The sequence below is a fragment of the Arvicanthis niloticus genome, chromosome 29 (genome assembly GCF_011762505.2).
Source record: "Arvicanthis niloticus isolate mArvNil1 chromosome 29, mArvNil1.pat.X, whole genome shotgun sequence".
In the NCBI taxonomy this organism is placed as follows: Eukaryota; Metazoa; Chordata; class Mammalia; order Rodentia; family Muridae; genus Arvicanthis; species Arvicanthis niloticus.
The window spans coordinates 18,084,146-18,099,295 of NC_133437.1; the positions used below are offsets into that span (position 1 = coordinate 18,084,146).

Below are 15,150 nucleotides of genomic sequence, written 5' to 3' on the forward strand. Positions count from 1 at the left end.
CAGAGACGCAGAACATCAGTAGCATTGACTGTTTTGATTCTCTTCTGTGTACTGTGTCTGGTAAATGTCCCTAGGCTACCCAGGCTATGCTTGTGTATGCTGTACTTTAAGGATCTTATCCCATAGTGTAGTCTGTATTGCATTCTAGGAAGCTACACAGAACATCTTCTCCTTGTTCTTTGGCCATTTGCTGTCTGTGTGGATATAAACAAGAGAGCCACTAAGAATGGACACAGAGCTGCCATCTCCGAGAACAATCTGTGGGCGACCACTGCCCATTTTTGTCTTCTGTAGCCCCTACTTGATGAGATTCGAGGTAGACAAAGTGGATGCCTTTTTTAAAAACTTTCTTTGGATCAGGTTTTGATCCTTATTGTAGATCCAAAACTATTCTGTTAGTCTCGCCAGCATTGGCATTACTAACGTCCCCTCAGGACTCTGGCAGCGAGTCTCTTGCCTACTTGCCAACACTGCTGCCAGCCCTCATCTTCTGAAAATTCTTCATGAGAATTAAGATGGAAATTGGAGGAAGGCTTCTCATCTCCTATGGCTTGTCCTGCTACCAACCCAAGAGTCTGGCCCATTACATTTTAGTAATCAATAGGAAAAGATTGTATTAAGAGTATGATGTTTTGAGAATTACTTTTTTTTCTTGAGTATTGTACTTTAAAATTTTAATAAGCTACTTAATAAAAATAAACAGAAATGTAAAAATATCTCCTCGTCCTCTAGCAAATAAATTCAACTTACATTTTCTTACCAGATTTTGTCTGAATTTTATAATTCCCATGCCTAACCTCTTTTGTCATGGTAATGTTTGCATGTTACAGGGATTTTCAAGGAACATGGGTCTTGTACAGAGCCAAAGCTTACCCACCCACCCACCCACATGCAGTGAATAAAATAAGTCCTATTAGCGATTTCCTCCCAGTAATGGTTTCACATGTGTACTTTGTGGTCAGCTCTGGTTCAAATCTCATCTCCTGTGTTTATTATTTATGTGCTTACTAAAATCTCCAGGCTTTAATTTCATCGTGTGCAAGATGTGACACAGTCTGGGAATTCAGCTCAGTGGTAGAGCAGTTGCCTAGCACGCAGGAGGAGGGCTCTGGGTTCAATCCATAGCTCTGCAAAAATCCAGTTAGCTAAAATAATATGTGAGCACAGTGGTTCCGTCTTGTTAGCACTTATGTGAGAATCTAAGAGGGATGTATGAGAACACAGCACGGGGCCTGGATTCGGGAAGAGCTTAGCGGACGGAAGTAGAGCCAGTAAGGAAGGTGTCCCTGCTCACACACACATGGAATTACCCCTGCAGGACTCTTCATGCTTTTAGCAGCAACTGGTTTGGGTTTGGTTGGTTGTTTCCTTCAAAATTTCTCCTCAGAAGTTTTTGCCATTGCTGTTTCCTTTTCTGGGATGTGTCTTTTGTGACAGATGGTAAGCATCTGTCAATAAAAGGAGGAGTCACGTAATCACATCTCCTTTAAATGTTGGAAGGGTTCGCTGTCTTACCCTTCAACGTGGAGCATAATGGCCATCGAAAGCTGGGGACTTTGTAAATGGATAATGATGTGACCTCAAGGTCTGAAACTGTGGAGTCCTCTATGCATTAAGGCAGGTGGTCAGTGGGCAGTGTCTCGTCATCCTTGTGCCAAATAAAACTAATATAGAGAACGTGAACTTTTTAATTAAACTCACATGAGATGAGTTTAAATGAAATATTGAAAAGTCAACCAATGACAGCAGCATTTTATTTTGTCAGTCGTATGAGAAAAAATGGATGGAGAAAATAATTGATGTTTTTGTTAATTTGTAGTTACAGGTTAGGGTTTCTGATACTGTGATAAAAAACAAAACAAAACAAAACAAAAAACAAAACAAAACAAAAAAAAAAAAAAAAAAAAAAACCACCATGACCAGAAAGAAGCAAGTTGGGAAGAAAGGGATTTATTTCTTCTTGTACCTCCACTTCATCCCTGCCCATTACTGAAGGAGTTTAGGGTAGCAACTCAAGGCAGGAAGCTGGAGGCAGAACTCTGATGCAGAGGCCATGGAGGGTTGTTGCCCACTGGCTTGTTCTCCGTGGCTTGCTCAGCCTGCTTTCTTAGAACACCCGGGACCAAGAGCCTATGGGTGGCACCGCTCACAGTGAGCTGGGCCCACATCAGTCATTAATCAAGACGATGCCTCTCAGGCCCTCTACAGAAAGGGTGTTTTCTCCATTGAGCTTCCCTTATCCCAAATGACTCTAGCTTCTGTCGAGTTGACATAAAGCTAGCCTGCATACGGGTATTTGTTTATGGAATCAGAAAAATAAGCTAAATATATGCCATAATACATTCAAAAGATCCTGGAGCTATAGGTAAACATTCCACTACGGAGAGGATACAGCATAGAGGTTAGGAATAGAGATTAGGAAGTCCATCAGCCTGAGTTTCAAACTCAGTTCCAACCCCTGCTCAGACAGGGGTCATGTTAGTAACTGTCTTAATTAAGGTTTCCATTGCTGTGAAGAGACACTATGACCATGGCAACTCTTATGAAAGAAAATGTTTAAGTTGCTGAGAGTTCTATGTCAGGATCCACAGGCAGCAGTATTCTACACTGGGCATAGTTTGAACACAGGATATCTCAAAGCCTGCCCAACAGTGACACACTTCCTCCAACAAGGCCACACCTACTCCCCAACAAGGCCACCCCTCCTAATAGTGCTACTTTCCCTGGGCCAAGCATTCAAACACATGAGTCTATGGGGACCATATCTATTCAAACCACCACAGTACCCTAACCAATCACGCTAGCCAAAGTTCTGTGGTATTGAGAATTAGATGAGATTAATCCATGTCAAGTATTTTAAACATTTATAAATTTGATTTTATTATTATTGCATGTATGTATGTATGTATGTATTCACATATGTATGTAAAGGCCAGAAGAAGGCATTCAATACCATGTAACTGGAATTACAGGTGGTTGAGAACTACCCAGTATGAGTACTAGAATCCAAACTTGGATCCTCTGCAATATTAGCAAGCACCCTTAACTGCTGACCAAGCAATCTCCCCCGGGGCAAGTATTTTAAAGTCCGTATTGGTGCTAGTTTCTAGTATCCAACCAAACTTTGCCAAACAATCAAGAGCCTAGACCAGCCCTAGTGTGCTTGTTCCGCACGGTGGACATTTCCACAGACAATACATTTATCGTGGTTGTTGTTACTGCTGCTGTTGATGATGTGGGAGGTTATTATATAGCTCAGGTTGACCTCAGCTATTTCTCTTCCCCAGCCTCCCAAGTGCCCAGTGTACTTACTCTCGACTGTGCTTGCATTTGCTCAGTTTAAGTATAGTTTCACTGTACTTAACTTCCATCTCAGGTAACGGTGTGGTGTATATTTTTCCATATTTCTGCAATTACTGTCTTCCTTCCCTGTGCATGGCATCATTGTTTTTATGCGATGCTGGGGACAGAACCTAAGGCCCAGTGCATGTCTGACAACTACTCTACCACCAAGCTACATCCCACCCCACCCCTGACCCCATGTGCATCTTTTAAAACTTCACTTCTCTGTGTACCTCTGGGACCTGTCTGCTGTGGTAGCCTCACTTCCTGGCCATGGAAGAGCATATTCTTGCTTACTGGCAAAGCAGTCGCCATTTAGCTGGTATCAGAGTTAAGAAGCCATGGGATGCCGGGGTATCGGGCATACTTTTCTAAGCTATTGTTGATATGTTTCTGGACATTTTTTAAATAATCATCTATAGGTCTCTAAAATCTATCCCTTTCCAAAGAGTTAGCCCCCATTTGAATTATTATATGGTTGGACATATATGACATATTATATGTCTTGAGATTTTACATGGTTTTAAGATGATGCAACCCAAAATTTATATTTTATTCAATTCTCATAAATGTCAATTTAAAAAAAAAATAATCTGGAATCCCTAAGTATGTTTGGCATTGTTTTAACGACTTGTCACGTATTGTATTTTCTTGCTATGTCTTTTAACCACATCCTCAGTAAAATATCTTGATTAGCATATTTTAAAAGTGGAATCATAACACACTGTGACAGTGGGGGATTTGGGGGTCCTATTGGCATCATGAGAATTCTGCCTGTGAAAAATTTTTCCCAAGGAATAGTCAACAAGGATCGTTCACAACTTCCAGGATCCAGAAAGTCACATCATCTTATTATGTTAAGATTTATCTACTACAGAATTATTATCAAAGTATCCTTGATTTATTCGTGCTTCGTATTTTGGGAGAGTCAGGGCAGCTCTGGTTTAAGGATGGGTAGTCACATAGGAATGGAGAGCCTGAAGTTTAGAGGGATTATTTCATCATTCCTAACTTCTTTATAATTGAATGAACTGTCCACATTTCCTATAGTCTGGAAAACACATGTATTTTTTCCCTAAAACTATAACATACAAATTTTACTTAGTTATATCTAAATTTAACCAATAGTCCTCTTCTGAAACCAGTGCAGACGTACTGCTTTTGTTCTGACTTACTTGCTATTGTTATTCAGGAGTTTCATTCAATTTGCTTGTTTTTATGCCCAAGACACCACCACCATCATCCTGTTCATGTTTTCAAAGATGATTTATTACTACCACTACCACTACTATTGTATAAGTATGCACACATGAGTGTAGGTGCTCACAGACACTCTGCCTTGGAGCTAGAGACCTGACACAGTTGCTGGGAATTGAACCCAGGTTCTCTGGAGGAGCAGTGCATGCTCATAGTTGCTGGGCCTCCTCTCCAGGCCCCTGTTCATGCATGTTTTCTTTGCACATCTTCCCTTCCTTGCATTCAGAGCCTCTGGGACCAAAGCTGGCTAGGACTAGCTGTCAGTCTCCAGAATCTATAGGTAGGGAGTTAAGTGTTTGGGGGAGAAAACTGGAAGAGTAGGGTCCTAAGAGATATGCCTTGCTCTCAGTACCAACCCATCTGCAGTGCTGGCCCTAGGAACTGAGGACTAGGGTTAGTCTACATGAGTACTGTCCCTACAGCCTGGGCGTGTCTCTGAGTCATTCGCCTTCTGCTCTCCAGTGGGGCTGCGTATGGGAATAAAGAAGAGCAATGAACACTTGTAAAATACTCTCATTAAATATATCTGGGTTGTATCCCTCCTGTTGGGTGAGTGTGTGTGCGCGTGTGCGTGTGTAAAATTAACATTATTTAGGAAACAATGCCAATGATAGTTGGAGTTCTTTTGGTTTGGTTTTAAATTTATTAATTACATTTTAATATTTTCTTACTTGAAAAATACCAAGTTGCAGATTGACAGGTCACACTTTTTGAAGTTTTGCTGTCCTCGAACTCTAAAATAACTATTATAAACAACTAGCTGTGTGTTTGGGTGTAGACACTGGGCCATCTGGAAAATGTGGCTTCTTAGTTATTCAAGAGCTGTATCACTTACTCATGCTGTGTACAAGTCCTGTGATGATAACAGCATATTGCTGCTAGCAATATATAGCAGGGGTCCTAGATTAGCAAGTATCCCCGGCTGTCTTCTGGTGGTCAACATTGATTCGCAGTTTCTGTAAGGTTGAGACAATCTGTCCAGAGTTTTTATGCTCCCCGTTTTTAGAAAACCCTACTTTCAAAGTTACACAGCCCAATATTCTTTCAGTAACTTGTAATATAATTTTTCTCCTGTCTAAATCACATCAATTTGTTCTTTGTTCAATATAGGTTGTGGCTATGGCTGTATGTGCTTTCAAAAAAGTTTTAAAGGCATGTATTTAACTCATATTTCTATTAAATCTGTGATCCAGGCATGATGGCACAAGCATACCACCCTAGAACTTCTGCAGGAATATCAGGAGCTAGAGGCCAGCCTTTGCTGTATAGCAAGTTCCAAGTCAGCCTGGGCCACAGGAGACATATACTTAATGAACTTATTAATTTATTAATTAATTTTAAAAATAGATCTGTGATCCCTTTGGCTATTAGAAAGATGTAAAGATCATGACATAGCTGATGGTGAGGCCACCACATCTCCACTTTGGATGTCACCTTTCTGGAAGACATTCTTTCTTTGTTTCTTCCCACATAGTCAGTATGACATCACTACAAATGACTTGAGTCCTATACCTCTTCCCTAAAGAATGGTCGCATTGAAATATAGCCACAGTGTCATCATATGTCTGATGATGACACATTTTTATGTGGAGTTTTCAGTGATTATTATAACATAGACAAATGACCTGATGAAGATCTACCGGCCATTAGTGGCAGATTTGTTATTTTCTATAGACACCAAGAAAGAAAGTCATATAATAATGTATATCCATTTGAAACAAAATTAACACTTCCAAAAAATTATTTTCCAGTGAAGGGAGCCCATCCCCAAGAGTGGAGCTGCTGCATAACATCGATCAGGACTTTTTTGATGACTTACCATGTGAGTACCCAGCCATTGCTGCCATGTTAATTGTTTGGTCTTGTTTTAGCAGATACTGCAACTCTAGCCAGAATTGCAGTTAGGATAAACGTTTCTTCCTTATACACGTTCTGGTAATCTCATAGTGGCATCGGTATTCTGCGACGTTAGTAAATTCTGGCTCTGCCATTTGCTGGTGTGTGTAGCGGAGCCCACAAGACCCCCAAGGCCTTTTCCCACTGCCAGTCTCATGTCATTGCCTATGTTACCTGAAAGTTCTAGAACCTTTTCCCAGATAATTCACCATCCTGACCCCCTCAGTTGTAAGGATGTTTATGGTGTATTATTTAGTGGATATGCCAAGCCCTATCATGGTGGTCATTAATCCAGGGACACTTTTTGTCCTCAGTTGTCCTTTGTGCCTTCTATAGAGAAACCTACTTGATGTTGGGACCTACCAACCTGGGACCTTGTAACAACATAGAACCCACTGGTTCACATGAGTGCCGTGCTCTCTGTAAACATAGACAACAGAGAGCTTACAAACAGAGTGTTTACAGGGAGCTTCATGCCCACCTCCTTCCTACACAGAGCAACACTGCAGATTTTTTTCTGCTAAGTCTGAGTCACTTCAGGCTGCTGTGAGGCAAAAACTCAGAAAAAGAAAAAAATATATTGTCTTTAGGGCCTGCTTTTTTTTTTTTTCCATGAAAATACAAACCTACTTTCTTTCCTATGCAGTTTTCTGTAGGGAAAAAGTCAATCCAATTATAAGAAAATGTTAACTTAGAGCCAACACAGTTGGCTCCCAAGTCTAGTATCTCCCAGACTGACCATCAGACTTAGGGGAGAGTAGTCAAGGATTAGCCTAGTTTACCCTTCTGGAGTACATGGGGTAATGGGCAGTGATGTTGCCACAGGCACAATCGTGAGTGAGTGAACAGAAATGAAACCCTTAGAAGCTTTGTAAACAACAGGCTAGTTTGTATTAATAGGTAGTTTTGTTCTTGCTACATCCTGTTTGCCTCTCTGAGCCCTGTCCCGTGCATGTCCTCTTCCTTTACCAATGTCACCTCACATGAACGATATGAACAGGCACTGGGTGTTTCCCCTAGAGCCCTGCCTTCTAAGAACCCTCACATTCCCTCAGAAGCTGGCTCTTAGATTTAGTAGTTACTCCTCCCACTCCATCTTCAGAGTACAGAGAACATCCAGGGCCCTTTTGGTACCAGAAAAACTGGGGTTCCTCCCCCTTAGGCTCTTATTCTCATTAATAAAAACAGACTCAGAAGCTCAGGGACCGTTTTACTAGAATTTGAAAGAAAAACAACAGGATACTTTAGCTGTAAATTTTGGCAGCTCCCGAATGGAGGTAGATGGAGAAAAAGAGAGAGAGAGAGAGAGAGAGAGAGAGAGAGAGAGAGAGAGAGAGAGAGAGAGAGAGAGAGAGAAAGTCATGGCCTCTGAGTTAGGGTCTGCGAAAGCTGGCTGGTGTGTTCAAACACAGAGGTTGGCAAGCATCTGCATGACAGAAGGGTGGGGTGCGGGCTTGGATAATGGGTGAGAAAGCAGAATGCCAGGGAAAGCTTGCTTAGACAGGGAAAACATGCCTGGACTTTTTAAAAGGCACAGAAAAAGAAGGGAAAATTACACTTTTTGAGTTTAGAACTCAAAAAACAGGGAAGCTTAGCAATGAGGATGTGCAAGCAACTGCATCAGGGGAGGGGCTCTGGGGAAGTATAAGTAAGTATATCATCTCATTAAGGGGTAATTATTCCTCCCATCCCTTTAGTATGTTATTAGACGCTTTCCTGGGGAGTAGATGCTAGCCATGTGATTGACAGGCCCGGCTGGATTAACTCTTAAGGGAAGAGACAACATAGTACAAAATATTCTAATCTTTGGAGGGCATCAGAATGTTAGGTCTCTACTCAAGACCAAAGGAATTCCATCCTTTTGACTAGAAGGCCTAAGGAGAGGCAGTTATAATGTTTTCCTTTCTAGTGTTAGCAGGAGAACAGATGGGGTCTGAAGCCAACCATGAGAATGAGGTCTATCCTTAGTGGTCACCAAGGTTACTCATCTCTGCCTGCTTGACATTCCATACTCATTCATTATTTTGGAGGTGGGCTGAAGTTGGGGAATAAATTTGACCACATGCACATCCAGAGGTCTGATTCCAAAGCTGTCCATCAGAAGGGATTAGTGTCTACCTGGAAGTCCAGTCACACTCACATACAGCTTCCAGACAGAGTGCTCACTAAGGAGCAGTTAAGTGTCCTGCTTTCTGTATCTCAGCTCAGGACAGGGACCAAGGACATTCCCATGGAGGGCAGACCACATACAAAGCCTAGCATCTCACACCTTTATGCCTATCTTTCTAGTGGGGTGACCTAGACTCTGTCTTTCCCTAAGAGTGGTCAGTAGAAGTAAGCAGTGAGAGACTTGGGGAAGCGCCAGCACTCTTGAACGAGCTATGGGAAAGCCTGGAGGTGTCAGAACAGCGATGATGCTGGATCTGAATTTAGCTTTCATGGATCCGAGGGCTCTCCTGTGCCAGACTCCATGTTTCTCAGCACCATTCAGATCAGGAAGAACCACTGATCTGGACTGTTTAGTGCCCTTAAGCCTTCACCTCATCTTGGATGTCAGTTGTGATCACCAGAACTCCAGAATAATCCAGTTGTGTGATATATGCATATGTACTTACACACACACACACACAGAGTTATGCTGGCAGGAGCTCAATTACAGATAAATGGCACTAGTGGAAGTTAACACAGTATGTGCCATGGAAGGCCCACTCTGTGCGTGGCTCCGTATAGGGCTGTTACAACTGACCTCCCGTAGAAGGCCTCCTGTCTTTGGGTATCATGATGACACGTAACTTCTGTTAGCAACAACGGTGGGAACGGGGCTCATTTCGCTTTCCCCTCTCACGTGGGCATGTGCTCTGGTATAGCTGCCACATCTGCTTGGAGGTGCAAGATTCACCCAGTCTCAAATGTGTCCTATTTTGAATATAAAATTACCTGACTGACAGAAGGTCACTATGGCCATGCCTTTGAAGGTTATAAACCACCCTGTGGTGGCTCCAGCCTCCCTCTCTGGCTTTCTTCATGCCACTGTCTAATCAGCCCCTCCCCCCACTTGCTTCTGAGACCTTAAGGCCAGGCTCATGGCAGACAAACTACTATGGACCAAACCAAAAATCTTTTAACCTGTGAACAGAAATAAACTTTTCACCTTTAGTTGTTTCTGTCAGGTGTTGCATTGTCATAACAATAGATGACTCTCTCTCTCTCTTCCAACTCTCTCTCTTGCGCTCTCTCTCTCTCTCTCTCTCTCTCTCTCTCTCTCTCTCTGATGGCAAGTTTTCTGTATTGGTTATTTTTGTGTCATGGTGATCATATCATCTGCTGGAAACAACTCAAGGAAGGAAATGTACTTTGAACAGGTTTCCATCAGCGAAAAGACAGAGACAGATTGAGGAGCTGTTCATGGCTAGAACAAGCTTCTCAAAGATTAATAAGATTCTGTCAGGGACATTTCAGATTCAGTGTCCTGCTGATAGCTCCAGAGTTCAGACCCGTTAGTTTCTGTGGGGCTTCTGAGGAGACCGGGTTTTTGTCATGTTTAATGCATCAGAGCATGCCCACTTGTTGCCCTGATCAGTCTGGCCTGCTTCCCATCCAGAGACATATGCTCCAAGTAGATCAGACATCACCTGTATAGCTGGCTCAATGCCTAAGTGTGTGACGGGAGGCACACTGATAGGTCAGTGTGTTACCATCAGTTCACTTCAATTAGAACGACCCTAGCACAGGCCAGGATGATTTCACCCCACTTCACCTCAATGACAGCATGTTGGGATGCACTATGCTTCTGTAAGAATGAATGTGGTGTGTTTATGTACATATGGAGTATGGTATGTTTAAGTGAAGCTGGTAGAACAGCTCTCATAGTGACACCAGCCTTGCTGGCTGTGCATGTCATCTGACTCTGGATGGTGATGGCTTTTGACTGCTGTGCTGACCCTGAACACGCTGCCCGTGCCTTGCACTATTACACTGAAGGTACAATAGGGAGAGCATTGGGCTGGGCAGTACCAGCTTGTGCGAGGTGTAGAACTTTGGACTTGGGTTTGAATAGCAACTTTGACTCATGCTCGAGAGCCTGGAGCCTGAGATGAGTTCTTCCACTCATCTGTTTTGTCACCAATAAATTGAGGACAGTTGCAGCACTGTTCATAAATCCATCTGTTGTAAATACCAGTTACACTGCGGCTGCTGTCATAAATACTAGTTACACTGTGGCTGCTAGGATGGGAGGAAAGTAGCAGTGTCTACTGCATGTATTTCTACAGTTTTAAAAAGTGTTTCCATGTATTTATGTATTCATTCATTCATTCATTTATTTAATGTATGTGTGCTCTGCTGCATGCCAGAAGACTACAACAGATGCCCTTATAGATAGTCGTGAGCTCCTATGTGCTTGTTAGGAATTGAACTCAGAACCTCTGGAAGAGCAGCCAGTGCTCTTATCCCCTGAACCAATTCACCTGCCCCTCTACAGTTGTGTGCTCTAGTGACAAGCACATGTCACTTGCATATCAAAAATAATGTGTTGAGGTTGCGTTTGGAAAGCTACCCAAGGCTCTGTGGAGATCATGCCATCTGCAAAGCTGTGTCACTGTTCTGGGCATTGTATAACTAAGGCTTCCTGGTTGTCAGCCTCAGGCCAGCAGACCTGCAGACCCACCAACCCTCAGTTGAGTTCATTCTTTCTGCAGGAGGCTTATTTCTCAGCTCCTTCTCATGTTCACAAGATGCATGCTCACAGTGTTTATCATCTGCAGTTTGTCACACTTCTCTTGCTGTGTGTTGCTCAGTGCCTTCCCTCACAGAACCCAGGACCGTGTTCTTTTTCTCCACTTGAGTGTCCAGCGGTTTGCACAGGCTTCCTCCCCCACACTCTGGGGAATCTCTGCTGCTTGTTTGAAAGCATGGCTTTCTTGATGCCTTGAGCAGCCCCACAGCTGCTTATCCTGTGTCACCTCTTCCACACAGCACATCTCAGATGACATCTATCAAACCTGTAGGTAACTCTCCATCATGACCTGGCTTTCCTCCTAAGAAAACACAGAAACCAAACCAAAACCACAGCATTTAAAAAATGCTAATTAATCCTCACCATGGATCTTGGCTGCACAAGGCTAACAAATCCCATGGCCCCAGTTTTACATTTGGAGAAATCAGGGTAATTGGTGTCAGAGGACAGAGGCTGATGGAAGGGTTGGGGCCCTGTCTCTGGGAGTTAGGCCATTTGACCAAGGGCCAGATACTTCACCAAATTCCCTTCTGAGCAACAATATAACTCTTCTTTGACCCCATTGCACTTCATTGATATAGTAAAATAACTGGGCGTTTGGGGCAGTGGGAATAGCTGTGGTTAAAGGAGATCCAAACACTTTGCTTATAGTTGTGGGGACTTAAGCATGGCGCTGACATCTGCTCAGCTCTGGTGAGATCCCCAGTGACTGTGTCATGTGGCGGGTGGCATCTGGGAGTGCATGTGTGAGGGACCTATCAGGTGGAAGCCAGAGAGAGGAGGGAAGGGTCAAGCATGTCTTTACTGACAGTTAAGAGGGCAACACTGACCAACCATGGCTGAGTGATCTTGCTCTAAGTCCCACCAACCTCTTAATGCTTGCATGGCCTCCTAACCTCATCTTACTAAGAATCAAGCTTTAAGCACATGAACCCTTGGGAACACACTCAAATCAGCCAGTACACTCAGCTCCGCCACCTCAGAGTGACAATGTTGGTCTCCTCTCCCATTTCCAACTCTTTGCTTTGATTACTTTTCTTTAACTCTGGCATAACAAGACATTTAAACCATGGCTTTAAGCTTTTTCTGTGGCTAGGATAAAACACCCCGTTGAAAGGTGAGTTAGGGAAGATAGGGTTTATGATGGCTTACAGTTCCAGAGGGGATAAAGCCCATCATGACCGGGAAGGCGTTGCAGTCAGGAAGCACGCTGCACAGTCTTCCAAAAGCAGGAACTAGAGCAGGAAAAGAAACATCAGATGAGACACTTAGAGTGTCTTCTTATTAACAGGAAGTGGTCAAACAGAATTTAGAAGTGTTCTGACAATGCTTAACCTCTGTCCCAGTGGTCCAAGAACAGGTGTGTCGCTCAGTCTCCCTCTGGGGATTGAGCTCATCTCATGCTACATGCTTCCAACCCTCTTCCCGGTCTCACGGACCTCCTCTGCCATGTCCCTCTTGTCATGACTCTTGGGATATCACGAGACCTGCCTGGAGAGCCAGCCTGCCTCCCTATTTGAAGGCTAGTTAGTTGCTCAGTAGTCTATTTTATCTATACCTTGATTTCCTCTTTGCCCTGTAGGCAAACATATTCACAGGCGCTGGGGAAGTTAGGAGAAGGAACTCTGGTTCCCCCGGGGATGGGAGACATTATTCTGTTACTTACTCTGTTGCCCTGGATTGATGAAAAACATAGAGTAGCCTAGAAGCTAGCTGGAGGAAATAAAAACGTACAACAAACTTAAATAAATTCAAATAATGGACAAAGGCAACTGTGGTGAGATATTATGAGCTATGTGTGACTAATTGCCAGTTTCCATGGAGTCTGACAGTGTTGCTGTGAATGCAGGAGGGCCAGCTCCCAAAGGCTGCCTGCTGGGAGTGGCATGCTCTTCACCTGGGGAGGTTGTTGGGGGAGAAGGGATCACCACAGGAAGTGTAGACACAGCAAGCCTGCTCAGGGCAGAGAGAAAGCCTGTAGCAAGTGTTGTGCCAGCCTCAGCAGGTGGGACTTAGTCCAGCAGGCAGCGGAGCTGTCTGATTGCTCTTCCTCAAAATATACATGGACGTGGGGGATAAAACAGAGATGTCCGATCGAAATTAGCAGCAAAAATTCTATTAGAACACTCTCCGTCCACCATAAAATAAACCTTGTCTTTTATAATTTTCTCTTCCTCTTGATTTTATTCATTAATAGACACATACAATAAACACATTCTTATAGGATTCAGATCATAAATTTGAAGTTAATTTTTAATACAAGCCTCTATGGGCATTAATTTTAAAAATTCTTTTATAACAATTTCATGAATGATTGCATGGGGTTGTATTATATGAAATGAGCCTACCACTTCAACGTAATAAAATGCTTTCCTTCCATGGCCCGAATCCTGCATTTTTAGGGTATCTTCTCACAAAAATATGGTCATGGATACCGGGATGATTCGCACTCTTTGTCAACTTGAAACACTGGACTCTAGAAACACTGAAGGGACATGTCTCTTCCCATATCTGGAAGGGAGGGCTTATCCCGCCCACCCCAGTGTAAGGAGTAGCATTTTTTATAGGCTAGAATCCTGGGCTCACCCCGCCCACCGGGTGTGGAGAGTAGCATTCGTATGGGCTGGAATCCTGTACTGAATGAAAAGAAGGAAGTGAGCTGAGCATCTGTATTTATCAGCTGTATGCATGGGATCCCTGGGGTCCTCAAAGCAGAGGGAAAGTACTTGACCCCTCAGGTTATGAACAGCACTCACAGCATCGCACAGCATGTGCACGCACACACACACACATTATTATTATAAAATTATTATTTATTATTATTTATTATTATTAAATAATAAATAAATAAATGGCTTTTAAAAAGATGCATTTTAGCCAGGCAGTGGTGGTGCACGCCTTTAATCCCAGCACTTGGGTGGCAGAGGCAGGTGGATTTCCAAGTTCGAGGCCAGCCTGGTCTACAGAGTGAGTTCCAGGACAGCCAGAGCTATACAGAGAAATCCTGTCTCAAAAAACAACAAAACAAAACAAAAAAACCCAAAAACAAAAAGCAAAACAAAACAAAAAAGATGCATTTTAAATGTAAAATTTTTAATTTTCATTTTGTAGAATTCTTCACTTGACGTTCAGGCATTCACCAATACTCTAGTTTGACAACGGTTTGATCATTTGTACTTGGCTGTGTTTATAAATGTTTGATCATTTACTCTTGTCTCTTAGGTATAGAGAATAAAATCAAAGTAGATTTGCGACAGAAAACAGCAGTAGCCAGTCTGGGGCTTTCCAGCAGTGGCCGAGTGTCCTCTGGATGAGCAAAGCAGTTTTCCATCCATTCCTCCCTGAGGGCCGCCTCCAAGTGTAGGCGTTATCATGGTGTTAATTATTTTTTAGGTACCTTGTGTTTTATTACTGGTGCCAGCACTTCCTTTTATTTCTGAATTTTGTTAGCTAGCTGGAGGTACGTACACATTGAGTTTGTTTTTTATTTTTATTTTTTCTAGAGGTAGGGGTAGCTAATGTTGCAAGTCAGGGCACCACTGACCTAACCCAGCCCTGCCGTTGAGTTTTAGACATTTAGCAGACGCTTGGTTTTATATCCAATCAGTGTCTGGTTAAGCCAGTTTGATCATCTGTGTGCCTGTGAGAGAACTGTCTCTATGATGTAATTTGTTTCTGTCCTTTCATCCTTACGCCTTTCTCTGTGTTTCCTTCATCTCAGTGTATAGTTAGCAGTGATTATAATGGTGATGTCGTGTATGCATGTCTCTGTCCCAGTCTCAGGGAGAAAATGTGCAGACTTTACACCATTACATATGAAGTTTGTTGTGGGCTTTTGTTGTTTCCAGATGGGGTTTCTCTGTGAAGTCCTGAGTTCAAATCACAGCACCACATAAACCAGGCATAGTGAGACATACCTG

At 43.0% G+C, this 15,150-nt stretch overlaps 1 protein-coding gene and 1 non-coding gene across 5 annotated transcripts in view; both read left to right on the forward strand.

Moving 5' to 3' along the window:
* Arsb (arylsulfatase B) overlaps positions 1–15,150 on the forward strand; it is a 157,774-nt gene that overhangs the window by 89,682 nt on the left and 52,942 nt on the right. For all 4 annotated transcript variants that reach the window (XM_076927160.1, XM_076927161.1, XM_076927162.1 and 1 more), the window contains exon 6: positions 6,351–6,421. In XM_076927160.1, coding sequence (XP_076783275.1) covers positions 6,351–6,421 — 71 coding nt within the window. The remainder of the gene's footprint in view (positions 1–6,350; positions 6,422–15,150) is intronic.
* On the forward strand, positions 3,566–3,692 carry LOC143440509 (small nucleolar RNA SNORA24). Its single transcript, XR_013108163.1, has one exon. It is a non-coding gene; the product is annotated as a small nucleolar RNA SNORA24 (small nucleolar RNA).